The following is a 16,435-nucleotide window of genomic DNA, read 5'->3' on the forward strand; positions in this document are numbered from 1 at the left end:
AGTTGATAAAGACGTTCCTGAACAAGCTTCTTCTAAAACAACCCAAATAAGCAAGAAGGGTAAATGGAATTAGTTGGTTTGATGAGTTGTCTTATTATTATCGATAGTAACTCTCTATAGAAAGTATGCAGGTATTTAATCTAAATACTGTACCTACCTGTGACGACCAAAGTCACCCCAGGAACAGCCGCCCATTTCCCTGCATCACTTCCTATTCTGAATATGTATTCTGCTGAGTCATTCTTGTTTAGTTTATTGATTGTCAGGATGTGGATGTTCATCAGTTCATGAAACGGAATACGATCTGTATTCCTTATCAGCTCTTCACCAGCCGCCATATCACTTCTCCTACTCTTATACCACAATTTATACTTCGGCTGCTGGTAGGAAGGATGTGAGTATTCACTGGAGATGTTCACTGAGGAACCTTGCAGAGCACAGATCCTCCTGTTGACATAATTCACTCTGAAGCAGTTTTGATCCTGAATACCTAAAACAGAGATTTTAAACAAATCATCAATCAGTTTATCTTTCCGACTTTTACAGGCTCTTGACTAAAATCTTTTATGAATTATAACAGACCACAAACGGGCTCATACTCACAAACTTCATCTGAGAACAAGTGCTCTACAGCACAGGAGTAAGAGTCAGGAGAGGTGATGGGAACTGGTTGTGGTTCCTGATCAGATCGTCTGTTTTTGTACCATGTGATGGTTTGAGCTTCCATCTGTGGACAGCTGGTGTTACAGGCCAGTTTGACATGCCAGCTGTCATCAGTCTTTTGAACATGTATTTCTGTTGGGAAAGAAAAAAAAAACAACTGCTTCTCAACACTTCATCTCTGCCACCTTAGTCGAGATGGGCTAATAACTTGAGTGAGCAAATAGTTACTGGATAATCCCTGCCACATAATGAAGAGTGAAAATCCATCCATGCTTTCTTTAGTTAATTTGTACAAATACACACACACACGTTCCATTCTTTATCAATTCATGCCTAACATTAACCCAACCAGAACTCATATCTCATGGTCCCTAACCAGGACCTCAGTATGACCGGGCTTCAACGTGTAAGGTAACTAATGATCTCTGGTGAAACACTTTAGATCTTTTAAATTGTGAAAACATTATTTAAAGGATTTAGACGTATGGGGTTGGGAGTGTGTTTGTGTGTAATTATTTGTGAAACTTCACCTCTGGGATATGTGATGGAGCACGGCTCATCTTCTGGTCTCTGCTGATTTGAGCACATTCTGCCTTTAGCATAGGTCACAGTGAAGCAGGCTGATGTGAGAGAAGCTGGACAAAAGAAAAACAACATTCTGTGGTTGAACAGTTTTTCACAAGCTTAACAATTCAAGGCAGCAGAATACGGAGCCACATGTTGTCACTCACCCACTGAGACTTCAGGGGCTCTGAGATGCTTGTAGCCTTTGACAGCACAGGAGTATGTGACTGATTCCTCGCTGCTGATTAGCTCCTGGTACCAAGGAGACAAGTCCTCATAGAGAAACTCTGTGTTCTTGTACCAGATATAGACCACAGGTCTTTCAGTCAGAGGACAACTGCTGTTGCACATCAGGGACACTGTCTTTTCTCCTGTGGCAGGAAACACCTTCACCTGCAGGTCTGAGATGATGTTGAATAAACAAGAATTAATGCACTGATGTTATTTTTGCAGTAATAAATTAAAAATAAATAACTGAACCACTGTACCTGCAACAAGGAGCTGAATTTCCCCCCCATCGCATTTTGTTTGTTTTTCACTAACGTCACTACAACAGTAAGTGTTTGTATCACTCTCTCTCAGATCATTGATCGTCATAGTGAAGTCGCTCTCTTCAGATATGATCACATGTTTTCCGTCTGCAACGATCTGATCTGGAACCATCTTGTTGTTCTCCCATCGAACAGTGAACCATTTCCTGCTTGATGTGGGAAGTTGAGCTGAGCAGTGTAGATCCACTGATGAACCTTTTAAGGCACAGATGCTGTTTGCTCCAACCCCTTTAACAGAAAAGCATTTTTATAGTTCTTAACTTCTAGAAAATACATTTTACATTAATTATTTTTGTAAATACCGATTTGCTGCAACATATGTGAAGAGCAGAATCTGAGAAAACATTTTGAGTGTCATCTTTTTTTCTTCAAATCAATCTACAATTGACTAATATGCTGATAAACATTTTTTTATTTCTTCCGGTGCAGTTACGATTCACAGTTAGTGTTGTAGAAATAAACGATCATTCTTACCTGAGATGTACAGGAACAAACCCATGAACACACATTCTGCTCCTGTAGACAACATGGCAAGTGTTGTCTTCAGCTTCTCAACGGAAAGTATGACTTTAAATGAAAGCTCATCAAAAATAATAATTTTAAATGGTAAAAATCTATCATAGAGAAAATAAAAGACTGAAGTCAGAATGGTCTACTTGTCTGTGTGAGACGGTTTGTCAAACCTCAACTTGTTTAAAAAACTGTTTCCTCGTTATTCTTAGTTTAAAAAAAGAGCTCTATGCATTTCCTGTGTTATTTGACTCGCCTTCAAACGTGTTAGATTGTGTAATTGTGGCATCTAGATACTGACAGTAACGTCAGTAAAGCTTTGCCTTGCAGAAATGTTCTCACAATCTAAACATAATGTACATGACGTCACAACCACAAACTCACAAGTTTCATTTGTGAGAAGCAATAGTCTCTTAATAATCATGGAAGTGTATTGGATTTAACATAATAAACCTAGAGTTCCATCTCCCATTGCCTTTTCAGAAGTTTCTTAGGTGTTGCTCACATGAAACTAATTTGAAACTAGAATGTTGCTCTGACAGTCCATACCTCCACCAAGGCTAATAAGTATTATGTAATATGTCAAAGCAGCGTGTCCAGTTATTCTCCAGACGGTGGCGGCCACCAGATTGTAGTTTGTTCCACTATATTTTCATAATCAACCAAACCACTTTAAGGCTTCATTTATTATTATAACATGGAATCTCTAGTTTGGTGTTTTGCCACATTGCTGCATTGTATCGTTTTGTGTCGTGCAAATTGCAGCACTATTTGCCATGTGCTTGCACTATCATCCCTAAAGATTTTACCATCCACGCAGTCAGTCAGACCTCAGTTTCAGCTGCAGTTTGTGCTTGTTTGCTGTCACTTGGAATTAACCATATACGTATTGAGTTAAATTTGTGGGAAAAATCCTGTGTGTATTCTTCCTTTGGCCACGTCCCACCCCTCCACAAAATGTCATGGTGTCAGTTCAGTTGTTTTTGTGTAATCCTGCTAATTTACAAACTAAAAACATTGATGATTCATGGCGTTTATTCATTGACATTTATATTGTTTTTTCTATTTACATTAAAAAAATTAGAAGGTTTTAAGGTTCTCTGTTTTATTTTTTGAGAAAAATGTAAGTAATTTGAAAATTTAATGTTTTTACACTTCCTCTCTTTCGTTGTTGTAAGAATTAGAGCTTAATGTTGACGAACTCTGTTGAGGGACTGGCCGAGAATGTTGTCCATGCTAATGCTGATATTTTGCTGATTGAAATGTTTCCTCTGTGTTTTGGCCTTTCATCTAAATGCAAACGGCATTTTAACTCACTGATACAGAGATTGTTTCAAACTCCTTCCAATAGTGCAGATTTTTGCAGAACCTGGTTTCTGTTTTTCTGTGTGTGAAAACAAAACAAAGCATTTGGGAAACGATGATGTCACAGTTTACTTTCGCAAGTGGAGACTGTTGCTTTGTGTTATGAGCATACACCAGAAACAACAACAACAATAGCAGCTGTTTACCAGTGTCAGTAGTTTTGTTAGCAGTTCTTGGTCCAGTTACAAGTGTGCAATTAAATGTAGCAGCATAGCTCCACATTTCAAACATTGACCGGAGCTTGACCTGACCAAATTTACTTGGAACACATTATTCTTCTCTGGTGTTTGGTGGATTGTTTATCATAGACTTTTTCACCACCTACTGGCCCAGCAAGCTCGTTTGAGTGTTTGTTGTCTGCAGTAGTTTAGACAAGGCCTTTGTCTGAAGTGATGTGCAAATTTGTGAATATCCACTAACAAGCCAGTTCGCCTGAAAGAGGAAATAGAAATGCATTTGTAGACTTGTGGTCAATCATGTTGCAACATTAACAAACAAATATTTTAAAAAAAAATATTAGAAACATATTTATTTTTTCTCATTTTCGTCATAAGACTCTTTAATTTCATTCAGCATAGCAGGTAACATGTCAAGGAAATGCCATTACAATCAAAGTAGCCTATTAATACAAACATATAAAATAATGAATATGGTCGGAGGCAGCTTTTAATTTTGAGTAGTCACAAAGTCTGAATCACTTGTAATAACAGATGTTTGCTCAGGTGTTGTTTTGAGTGTAAAGCTGACAACATCATAGGGGCTTTGCTCTTCTTCTTGGGGCTGATGTGTGTGGATCTGTGAGTAGAGAGCATCTCTGTTGTTGGGGAATTGGATGCTGCTTTAGAGAATATCATCCTCCTCTACTGGTTGAGCCGAGTTGTTCTCGTACTCATGATCTGGGCTTATCTGATGAAGAGACAAGAGAAACATCTTTATTTACTATTTCTGTGCATTTAAAAGTCTTTTAATGAAATTAACAGATTCCAAACTGGGGTCAAATGAATGGGAGGATTCAATATAGCTGCATTTGCCTGGAATAACCCTTGATGTATATTAAATTAATAACTGAAATGTACTGAGAAAATAAAACATGATTTATGTACAGTATTGTAAAATATAATATTCATGGAAAATATGGGACAATGCATCTCTGTTTCATTAGAACAAAGGTTGAAGCTGCTGTTTGGACTCAGTTGAACTCTCTGAATAGATGAGGACGTTTGTCTAATGGAAGAAACTGTTAAAATTCTCTGCTTTACCTCCTCCAAGTTGACAGAGGTTTCAGTTCTAGGAGACTGGATGGAAATCTTCTTTCTTCTAGAGAGTGAAATGAATAGGTGAAGCCAGGTTAGTGTGAAAGAGAATGTGAAAGTCATTGTTTTGAAGCAGAGCAAAGTGATGCTCACCTAATCCAGAAGAAGATGGAGATGGGTATTACAACCAGGAGAAGAACAACGATTCTTATGGCGGCTTGAGTCCATTTTCTTCTTCTGTGGACAGTGAGCATCTTTTGATGAGAGCTCTTTTGAAGCATTTTAACTTTGCAGGAGTAGTTTCCTTCATGTTCACTGCTGACGGGGTCTAGAACCAGGTACTTGCTTTGTGTTTTTGTCAGATTCAGAGGTTGATTGTTCAAGTACCAAATGTAGTTCATGTTGTCTGTCAGAGGACAACTGGTGCTGCAGGTCAGCGTGACTCTCTGCCCCTCGGTCACCTCCTCAGAAGGACTAAACTTCACTCTCAGATCTGAAAGATGAGATTGGTCAGTTGATAAAGACGTTCCTGAACAAGCTTCTTCTAAAACAACCCAAATAAGCAAGAAGGGTAAATGGAATTAGTTGGTTTGATGAGTTGTCTTATTATTATCGATAGTAACTCTCTATAGAAAGTATGCAGGTATTTAATCTAAATACTGTACCTACCTGTGACGACCAAAGTCACCCCAGGAACAGCCGACCATCTCCCTTCATCACTTCTTATTCTGAATATGTATTCTGCTGAGTCATTCTTGTTTAGTTTATTGATTGTCAGGATGTGGATGTTCATCACTTCATGAAACTTAATACGATGTGTATTCCTTATCAGTTCTTCACCAGCCGCCATATCACTTCTCCAATCCTTATACCACAATAAAGAATTCGCTTGCTGGTTCTTTGGATGTGAGTATTCACTGGAGATGTTCACTGAGGAACCTTGCAGAGCACAGATCCTCCTGTCGACATAATTCACTGTGATGCAGTTTAGATCCTGAATACCTGAAACAGAGATTTTAAACAAAATCATTACATTACATATCATTTAGCTGACGCTTTTGTCCAAAGCGACTAAAATCTTTAGTACACTCAACATTTTATGAGGGGCCATTTAGGGGTTCAGTGTCTTGCCAAGGACACTTTGGCATGCATATGGGGAAGATTGGGAATTGACCTGGCCACCTTCTTGTTGGAGAACGGCAACTCTACCCCCTTGGCCACACCGCTCCAAATCATCAACAGTTTATCTTTATCCATTTTACAGGCTCCATTTTATAACTCAAAGCTTTTATGAATTATAACAGAGCAATAACATAATAATATATAAATATACTTACAGACCTCATCTGAGAACAAGTGCTCTACAGCACAGGAGTAAGATTCAGCAGAGGTGATGAGAACTGGTTGTGGTGCCTCCTCCAATTGTCTGTTTTTGTACCATGTGATGTTTTGAGTTTGCTGCTGTGGACAGCTGGTGTTACAGGCCAGTTTGACATACGCACTTTCTTTAGTCTTTTGAACATGAACTTCTGTTGAGAGAGAATAAAACAACAAACTGCTTCTCACCACTTCATCTCTGCCACGTTAATCGAGATGGGCTAATAACTTGAGTGACCAAATAGTTACATCCATGCCACATAATGATGAGTGAAAATCCCTCCATGCTTTCTTTAGTGAATTTGTACACATACACACACACACGTTTCCATTCTTGACCAGTTCATGCCTAACCTTAACCCAACCAGAACTCATATCTCATGGTCCCTAACCAGGACCTCAGTATGACCGGGCTTCAACGTGTAAGGTAACTAATGATCTCTGTTGAAACACTGTAGATCTTTTAAATTGTGAAAACATTATTTAAAGGATTTAGACGTATGGGGTTGGGAGTGTGTTTGCATGTAATTATTTGTGAAACTTCACCTCTGGGATATGTGATAGAGCACGGCTCATCTTCTGGTCTCTGCTGATTTGAGCACATTCTGCCTTTAGCATAGGTCACAGTGAAGCAGGCTGATGTGAGAGAAGCTGGACAAAAGAAAAACGACATTCTGTGGTGAACAGTTTTTCACAAACTTTACAAATCAAGGCAGCAGGATACGGAGCCACATGTTGTCACTCACCCACTGAGACTTCAGGGGCTCTGAGATGCTTGTAGCCTTTGACAGCACAGGAGTATGTGACTGATTCCTCGCTGCTGATTAGCTCCTGGTACCAAGGAGACAAGTCCTCATAGAGAAACTCTGTGTTCTTGTACCAGATATAGACCACAGGTCTTTCAGTCAGAGGACAACTGCTGCTGCACATCAGTGACACTGTCTTTTCTCCTGTGGCAGGAAACACCTTCACTTGCAGGTCTGAGATGATGTTGAATAAAACAAGAATTAATGCACTGATGTTATTTTTTAGTAATAAATTAATAATAAATAACTTTTCCACTGTACCTGCAACATCGAGTTGAATTTCTTTCCCCTGGCATTTTGTTTGTTTGTCATTAACGTCACTACAACAGTAAGTGTTTTTATCACTCTCTCTCAGATCATTGATTGTCATCGTGAAGTTGCTCTCTTCAGATATGATCACATGTTTTCCATCTGCAACAATCTGATCTGGAACCTTCTTCTTGCCCTCCCCGCGAACAGTGAACCATTTCCTGCTTGAATCGGGAAGTTGAGCTGAGCAGTGTAGATCCACTGATGAATTTTTTAAGGCACAGATGCTGTTTGCTCCAACCCCTTTAACAGAAAATAATTTTTAAAGTTCTTAACTTCTAGGAGATTAATTGTATATAATAATTACTTTTGTAAATAACAATTTGCTGTAATATATGTGAAGAGCAGAATCTGAGAAAACATTTTAGGTTTCATCTTTTTTTCTTTTACTCAATCTACAATTGACTAATATTTTGATAAACATTAAATTTCTTATGGTTCAGTTACGATTCACAGTTAGTGTTGTAGAAATAAATGATCATTCTTACCTGAGATGTACAGGAACAAACCCATGAACACACATTCAGCTCCTGCCGACAACATGGTGTTGTCTTCAGCTTCTCAACAGAAAGTATGACTTTAAATGAAGCTCATCAAAAATTATAATTATAAATGGTAAAAATCTCTCACTTAGAAAATGAAAGACTGAAGTCAGAATGATCTGCTTGTCTGTGTGAGACGGTTTGTCAGATCTCAACTTGGAAAAAATTGCTTCCTCATGAAAAGAGTTCTATGCGTTTCCTGTTGTATGTGATTCGCCTGCCAACGTTCTAGATTGTGTAACTGTGGCTTCTCGATAATGACAGTAACGTCAGTAAAGAGTTCGCTTGCAGCAGTGTTTTCACAACTTCAACCCCATTTACACAACGTCATAACCATAAACTCAGAAGTTTCATTTGTAAGCAGCATGTGGGAGCCTGGCTATGCAAAAGAAGACAGTGGGTACACAAACCGGAAAAAGAGCAGTCAGAAGCAGGGGTTGTGGTGAATATAACATATGAGGTTTATTTATAAGTTGAGGGGAAAAGGGAGGAGGGCGCACAAAGGTAACTCAGCACACTTCACCGGACTGGCAGTTGGTGTCTGGGATTCCGTCGGGCTCTTCCTGGTCCAACGAGAGAGAGTCAGCAATTAATCCTCTTCATTCACAAACATTCACTGATTCACTCCACCTGTGAGGGACAATCAGAGCCACCTGGGGGGGAGGAGTTCCCTTGATGATCCTCTCGAGTAGTACTGCCCATCCAACACCACGCCCCTTAGCTTCCTCTGCCTGGCTGTCCTCAGCCATGTGGGGCACTGCTCACCGGCTGGGTCCTCACAAGCATTAGTCTCTTATTAATCATGGAAGTGTTGTTGGGACCTGGTATTTGTGAACTACAGTTCGGCCTACATGGTTCATCAAATCCTATCCAAGTGTTTCTGTGTTCGGGAGACAAGCAGAGCCTGAAGAACTCAGTCTCCCAGGGTGCCTCAACGTCACACAGAGGTGTGAAATTGGACCTTTCAACCACTATTGGTCACTTTGGGTCCCATGACCCATGAGGTCACCAGGCCAATATAAGCAAAGTACCCTCTCTTCTTCCTCTTTCGACTCAACTCCTTCTACTCTACTCTCTGAGAGGAGCTCACCTCTCTTTCTGCACAACTTCCATGGAGGAGAGTTGCAGGTCTCCAGCTCACACAGCAAGGGAAACCTCCTCCCTACCCAAGCTCTACCAACCTTCAAGCAGGCCTGCCTGGAGCAGACTGCTGAAACCTTCCAAAAGTCAGCGTCTCGAGAGCCTGCCTAAGAACTTCAACACAAGAGCTGCATCGCACAGCAGAACCACAAACACAGGAGCCACAAACCAGCAAGACGACTTCACTGGACTTCAAACAGCACATCAACTTGTTTTCCCTTTTCATGAACTGGTAACACAACTGGACCTAATAATTATTCTAGGCTAAGCAAACACTGTTTATTCGATTCTTTGTGATGTTGATGCATTTGATTTGTGTTGCTGTGATATTTTGGATACAAGTTATTTGAAAGAAATTGTTAGTTTTGTAATGCTCTTCACAGTCTTTCTTTGCATGCTACTAGCTACTTTCCATATCCTGGCACCAACACACACACACACACCAACACACATACACACACACACATCTCCCCACACACCTCTCTGACCCCTGCTAAATGTCGTAAACATACCAGAGGTGATGGTTTATTGCCTTCATAGTGGTCAGCTGCCATTTTGAAAGCACACTCACTCACACAGACACACACACGCATACTCACATACACACCTTTATATATAGTTAGTACACTTTTAGTAGTTATGGGTGCCTAGAGGTGCAGGCAGCACTAGGCAGTGCATTGCATGGCGCAACGCTTCTCCTCCCACAAATTGTCGCACATTCACGAGACCAACAAATAAACCTGCGGAATTACGTCGATTGGTGTGCTATTATTCCGATTTTTGATTCGTCCCCCGGTTCGCACAAAAATCGCGATAACGTGGCCAAAAACGTACAATGGGACACAAGCTCGCTCTACCAAAAGAGCGAGAGGCTGAAAATCAGTGTTTTTAGACCCTTTTTTCGTCACTAAAACTGCTCTCAAATCCCCAAACAGAGGTCCTCAGACATGATTTTTAGATATTTGAGGTGGTGAGATTGTTTCCTTCGCAGACATGTCACTCTCATTTTTCGGACCTATTCTTATATGCGCATCGAAAAATCGAGGAATTATTTCCGGATCCTTCTCCCATTGGAGCCCCATGTTAATTCTGAAGAGTTTTTCTGAAAAGATTAAAACTGAAAAATAAAACGTAAATCGCTCCCACGGCTCAATATCTCAGCTCTCATGAATAAAAAATATCTGGTTGTAGTGTAAACTCTTGTGATTCTCAAAATGTTTTCATTTTCCAGATAGGACTTAAAGTTTTTGAGTAACAAGTAATTGTTTGATGACGGTGCTAGAGTGTGGAAATAAATCTGCTCTATTGACGTCAATGTACTTTTTCGGAGGACAATCTTTGGAATGAGAAGTATGTTTCTAAACTGCTCGCATGGCCTCATTTTTTGGCTCTAAACAATAATATAGATATGTACTTGTTCGTCCAAGCCTTGTCATTCTTACGGTGTTTTCATTTCACGGGTAGGAGTTATAGATTTTGTATTAGAGCATTTTGTTTGGGACGTTCTCCTGAGGTCTGATGTCTCCCTCTCATTCTCGCACACCTGCGGTAATCAGTGAGTCACACACGCTGAGGAGGGGGGCCAAATGGGGGAAGGGGAGAGTGAGATCTATAAATAAACTACTGCACCTGTGTTAATCAACACTTTAGGTGGTAAAGCAGAGGGACAGTGACCCAGAGGTTGTCGGTGCAAGTCCCAGTGTGGGTGACAGTTGAACATTGATTTTTTTTTTCTTTGTCTTTCAGGGGAGGAACTGTTGTACTGCAATGTGATTGGCTCTACATCAGATTCCTGTATTAGTGTGTATGAAGTGACAATGATAGCGCCACCTGGTGGTCGGTGTGAAAATGAAGTTTAAGCAATCGTCCCCAAAATCCTGTCACATGATCAGAGCCCTGTCCTGAAGAGATCTATGAGTGTGTATGCAGTGTTAGTGATAGCGCCACCTACTGATCAAGTCTGTCGCTCTCTTTTATACCAGCCAGTTTCTCTCTCTCTCTCTTGGTCTGTATATCTCTCTCTTAAAGCAACCAGTCTGTTTCTCTCTCTCTCTCTTTCTCTCTCTCTTTCTTTCTATTTTATAATAGCCAATCTCTCTCTCTGTCCCGCTCTCTCTCTGTCCCGCTCTCTCTCTGGGTCTCTCTCTCTGGGTCTCTCTCTCTGTCTCTCTCTCTCAAATTGACACAGTCTGTCTCTCTTCCCCCCCAAAAAAAGCGTCTCTTTTCGAGCCGGCAAATTCTAGGCACCCATTCGAAATTTCTCGGCAGGAGGAATTTTCTAGTATCCTTTTATTATTGCCATAATAAATGTTTTCTTTAACAAATGTTGCATAATTGTGAATTTTGCTCACCTCTAACATAAACAATGTTTGGTTGATTGTTTATCACAGACTTTTTCACCACCTACTGGCCCAGCAAGATCGTTTGAGTGTTTGTTATCTGCAGTAGTTTAGACAAGGCCTTTGTCTGTAGTGATGTGCTAATTTTAGAGTTCGACTTACAGGCCAGTTTGCCTGAAAGAGGAAATAGAAATGCATTTGTAGACTTGTGGTCAATCACGTTGCAACATAAACAAACAAATATAAAAAAATAAAAATATTAGAAATAAAAAATGTTTTCTCATATTCGTCATAAGACTCTTTAATTACATTCAGCATAGCAGATAACATGTCAAGGAAATGCCATTACAATCAAAGTAGCCTATTAATACAAACATATAAAATAATGAATATGGTCTGAGGCAGCTTTTAATTTTGTGTAGTCACAAAGTCTGAATCACTTGTAATAACAGATGTTTGCTCAGGTGTTGTTTTGGGTGTAAAGCTGACAACATCATAGGGGCTTTGCTCTTCTTCTTGGGGCTGATGTGTCTGGATCTTTGAGTAGAGAGCATCTCTGTTGTTGGGGTGTTGAACCCTGCTATAGTGACTATTTTCCTCATCTATTGGTTGAGCTGAGATGTCATCGTAAACATGATCTGGGCTTATCTGATGAAGAGACAAGAGAAACATTTTTATTTACTAATTCTGTGTTTTTAAAATTCTCTAGATGAAATTAACATATTCCTAATGGAGGTCAAATGAATGGAAGGGTAAATTAAAAACTGAATTGTACTCGGAAAATAAAACATGATTTATGTACAGTATTGTAAAATATAACATTCCTGGAACATATGGGACAATGCATCTCTGTTTCATTAGAACAATGGTTGAAGCTGCTGTTTGGACTCAGTTGAACTCTCTGAAGAGATGAGGACGTTTGTCTAATGGAAGAAACTGTTAAAATTCTCTGCTTTACCTCCTCCAAGTTGACAGAGGTTTCAGTTCTAGGAGACTGGATGGAAGTCTTCTTTCTTCTAGAGAGTGAAATGAATAGGTGAAGCCAGGTTAGTGTGAAAGAGAATGTGAAAGTCATTGTTTTGAAGCAGAGCACAGTGATGCTCACCTGATCCACAAGAAGACGATGATGGGTATTACAACCAGGAGAAGAGCAACATATCCTATGGCTGCTTGAGTCCTTTTTCTTCTTCTGTGGACAGTGAGCATCTTTTGATGAGAGCTCTTTTGGAGCATTTTAACTTTGCAGGAGTAGTTTCCTTCATGTTCACTGCTGACGGGGTCTAGAACCAGGTACTTGCTTTGTGTTTTTGTCAGATTCAGAGGTTGATTGTTCAAGTACCAAATGTAGTTCATGTTGTCCGTCAGAGGACAACTGGTTCTGCAGGTCAGCGTGACTCTCTGCCCCTCGGTCACCTCCTCAGAAGGACTAAACTTCACTCTCAGAACTGAAAGATGAGATTGGTCAGTTGATAAAGACGTTCCTGAACAAGTGTCTTCTAAAACAACCCAAATAAGCAAGAAGGGTAAATGTTATTAGTTTGTTGAATTAGTTGCCTTATTATCAATAGTAACTCTCTATAGAAAGTATGCAGGTATTTAATCTAAATACTGTACCTACCTGTGACGACCAAAGTCACCCCAGGAGCAGCCGCCCATTTCCCTGCATCACTTCCTATTCTGAATATGTATTCTGCTGAGTCATTCTTCTTTAGTTTATTGATTGTCAGGATGTGGCGGTTCATCACTTCATGAAACTTAATACGATGTGTATTCCTTATCAGTTCTTCACCAGCCGCCATATCACTTCTCCTATTCTTATACCACGATTTAGACTTCAGCTGCTGGTAGTAAGGATGCGAGTATTCACTGGAGATGTTCACTGAGGAACCTTGCAGAGCACAGATCCTCCTGTTGACATAATTCACTCTGAAGCAGTTTTTATCCTGAATACCTGAAAGAGAGATTTTAAACAAATCATCAATCAGTTTATCTTTCCGACTTTTACAGGCTCTTGACTCAAATCTTTTTTGAATTATAACAGACCACAAACGGGTTCATACTCACAAACTTCATCTGAGATCAAGTTCTCTACAGCACAGGAGTAAGAGTCAGGAGAGAAGCTGGGAACTGGTTGTGGTTCCGGCTCCAATCGTCTGTTTTTGTACCATGTGATGGTTTGAGCTTCCATCTGTGGACAGCTGGTGATACAGGCCAGTTTGACATGCACCATGTCTTCAGTCTTTTGAACATGAACTTCTGTTGGGAGAGAATAAAAAAACAAACTGCTTCTCACCACTTCATCTCTGCCACGTTAATCGAGATGGGCTAATAACTTGAGTGAGCAAATAGTTACTGGATAATCCCTGCCACGTAATGATGAGTGAAAATCCATCCATGCTTACTTTAGTTAATTTGTACAAATACACACACACACACGTTTCCATTCTTTATCAATTCATGCCGAGCCTTAACCCAACCAGAACTCATATCTCATGGTCCCTAACCAGGACCTCAGTATGACCGGGCTTCAACGTGTAAGGTAACTAATGATCTCTGGTGAAACACTGTAGATCTTTTAAATTGTGAAAACATTATTTAAAGGATTTAGACCAGTGGTGTCCAAACTACGGCCCCCGTGCCAACTGCGGCCCGCCATCCATTTTTATTTTTTTTTAACTAACAATTTAGTAGCACTTAAAAGGCACTTACTTATAGAAATTTGTAGTTTTGCTTCATTTTTGAAGAAATTGTACTTTCTAGATTCTTGTTGTTCTGGGTTTGTACCCTCGGGGTTGAATGCAGTTATTGTAAAGGCCGGCGAATGCATTTACAACTGCGGCTGCAGCTTTTCACGCAGCTGTGTCGACGGCTCATTTTATTTATGGTTCTCAAAGGGTTGTGCATGTTGCAAAGCAATTAGAGACACCTTCTTTGTGTGTGTGGCAGTGGTCGACTGTTTATTTACATTGCCACTGCGGCTCCTCATAGCATCTTTCTGGTGGACAAATCCGCCAGTAAATGACAGGTTATAAAAGTGGTCATGCTTTCGGATCTCTTCTGCCAAATGCTCTTCTGTTTGGTCCATATTCGTTCTTCTAAATCTACCGTGGTTTCTGCCGGTATTATGGGGCATGAAACTGGAAATGTGACTCCGGAAAGGATGTAGTTAGCAGACCAATCACAGCCTTGCAGGTTGCGTGAGGTTTGCGTAGCTTTGTCGTATAGTCAGAAAAATTGGGCGACGCACGCTACCACGCAAGAAGGGGTACGCAAGGGGCTCTTGTGTGCTTGCGTGTCCTAGAAACTGCGATTTGAGGCGCACTGCTCCAGGGCAGGGGGGAGTTGCAGCTTGAGTGGCCCAGACCTTCGTATTTTTTTCTCGAATCGGCCCTCGGGTTAAAAAGTTTGGCCACCCCTGATTTAGACGTATGGGGTTGGGAGTGTGTTTGTGTGTAATTATTTGTGAAACTTCACCTCTGGGATATGTGATGGAGCACGGCTCATCTTCTGGTCTCTGCTGATTTGAGCACATTCTGCCTTTAGCATAGGTCACAGTGAAGCAGGCTGATGTGAGAGAATCTGGACAAAAGAAAAAAGACATTCTGTGGTGAACAGTTTTTCACAAACTTTACAATTCAAGGCAGCAGGATACGGAGCCACATGTTGTCACTCACCCACTGAGACTTCAGGGGCTCTGAGATGCTTGTAGCCTTTGACAGCACAGGAGTATGTGACTGATTCCTCGCTGCTGATTAGCTCCTGGTACCAAGGAGACGAGTCCTCATAGAGAAACTCTGTGTTCTTGTACCAGATATAGACCACAGGTCTTTCAGTCAGAGGACAACTGCTGTTGCAGATCAGGGACACTGTCTTTTCTCCTGTGACAGGAAACACCTCCACCTGCAGGTCTGAGATGATGTTGAATAAAACAAGAATTAATGCACTATTGTTATTTTCACAGCAATAAATTACAAATTAAGAACTGAACCACTGTACCTGCAACATCGAGCTGAATTTCTTTCCCTTGGCATTTAGATTGTTTGTCATTAGCGTCACTACAACAGTAAGTGTTTGTATCACTCTCTCTCAGATCATTGATTGTCATAGTGAAGTTGCTCTCTTCAGATATGATCACACGTTTTCCGTCTGCAAAGATCTGAACGTGAACCATCTTGTTGCTCTCCCAGTGAACGTTGAACCATTTCATGCTTGATGTGGGAAGTTGAGCTGAGCAGTGTAGATCCATTGATGAACCTTTTAAGGCACAGATGCTGTTTGCTCCAACCCCTTTAACAGAAAATATTTTTTTAAAGTTCTTAACTTCTAGGAGATTAATTGTATATAATAATTACTTTTGTAAATAACAATTTGCTGTAATATATGTGAAGAGCAGAATCTGAGAAAACATTTTAGGTTTCATCTCTTTTTCTTTTACTCAATCTACAATTGACTAATATTTTGATAAACATTAAATTTCTTATGGTTCAGTTACGATTCACAGTTAGTGTTGTAGAAATAAATGATCATTCTTACCTGAGATGTACAGGAACAAACCCATGAACACACATTCAGCTCCTGCCGACAACATGGTGTTGTCTTCAGCTTCTCAACAGAAAGTATGACTTTAAAAGAAAGCTCATCAAAATATAAATTTTAAATGGTAACGACCATTACAAAAGTAAAAATCAAAGAGAAAATAAAAAACTGAAGTCAGAATGATCTGCTTGTCTGTGTGAGACGGTTTGTCAGATCTCAACTTGGAAAAAATGGCTTCCTCATGAAAAGAGTTCTATGCGTTTCCTGTTGTATGTGATTCGCCTGCCAACGTTCTAGATTGTGTAACTGTGGCTTCTCGATAATGACAGTAACGTCAGTAAAGAGTTCGCTTGCAGCAGTGTTTTCACAACTTCAACCCCATTTACACAACGTCATAACCACAAACTCAGAAGTTTCATTTGTAAGCAGCATGTGGGAGCCTGGCTATGCAAAAGAAGACAGTGGGTACACAAACCGGAA

At 40.3% G+C, this 16,435-nt stretch overlaps 1 protein-coding gene and 1 long non-coding RNA gene across 2 annotated transcripts in view; one reads left to right on the forward strand and one right to left on the reverse strand.

Moving 5' to 3' along the window:
• The window catches only part of LOC128437572 (uncharacterized), a 35,331-nt gene extending 19,071 nt beyond the window's left edge, over nucleotides 1–16,260 (reverse strand). Inside the window, exons 1-14 of the mRNA XM_053419799.1 lie at nucleotides 15,953–16,260; nucleotides 15,416–15,706; nucleotides 15,094–15,327; nucleotides 14,894–14,998; nucleotides 6,244–6,435; nucleotides 5,576–5,908; nucleotides 5,060–5,450; nucleotides 4,913–4,970; nucleotides 2,253–2,430; nucleotides 1,716–2,006; nucleotides 1,395–1,628; nucleotides 1,194–1,298; nucleotides 604–795; nucleotides 158–490 (exon numbers count right to left, since the gene is read on the reverse strand). Coding sequence (XP_053275774.1) covers nucleotides 158–490; nucleotides 604–795; nucleotides 1,194–1,298; nucleotides 1,395–1,628; nucleotides 1,716–2,006; nucleotides 2,253–2,430; nucleotides 4,913–4,970; nucleotides 5,060–5,450; nucleotides 5,576–5,908; nucleotides 6,244–6,435; nucleotides 14,894–14,998; nucleotides 15,094–15,327; nucleotides 15,416–15,706; nucleotides 15,953–16,007 — 2,992 coding nt within the window. The 5' untranslated portion in view covers nucleotides 16,008–16,260. The remainder of the gene's footprint in view (nucleotides 1–157; nucleotides 491–603; nucleotides 796–1,193; nucleotides 1,299–1,394; nucleotides 1,629–1,715; nucleotides 2,007–2,252; nucleotides 2,431–4,912; nucleotides 4,971–5,059; nucleotides 5,451–5,575; nucleotides 5,909–6,243; nucleotides 6,436–14,893; nucleotides 14,999–15,093; nucleotides 15,328–15,415; nucleotides 15,707–15,952) is intronic.
• Nucleotides 8,999–12,719, forward strand: LOC128437207 (uncharacterized). The gene is made up of 2 exons (XR_008338178.1): nucleotides 8,999–9,312; nucleotides 10,827–12,719. It is a non-coding gene; the product is annotated as an uncharacterized LOC128437207 (long non-coding RNA).
• Nucleotides 16,261–16,435: the final 175 nt, after the last annotated feature.

Source organism: Pleuronectes platessa, chromosome 3 (genome assembly GCF_947347685.1).
Source record: "Pleuronectes platessa chromosome 3, fPlePla1.1, whole genome shotgun sequence".
In the NCBI taxonomy this organism is placed as follows: Eukaryota; Metazoa; Chordata; class Actinopteri; order Pleuronectiformes; family Pleuronectidae; genus Pleuronectes; species Pleuronectes platessa.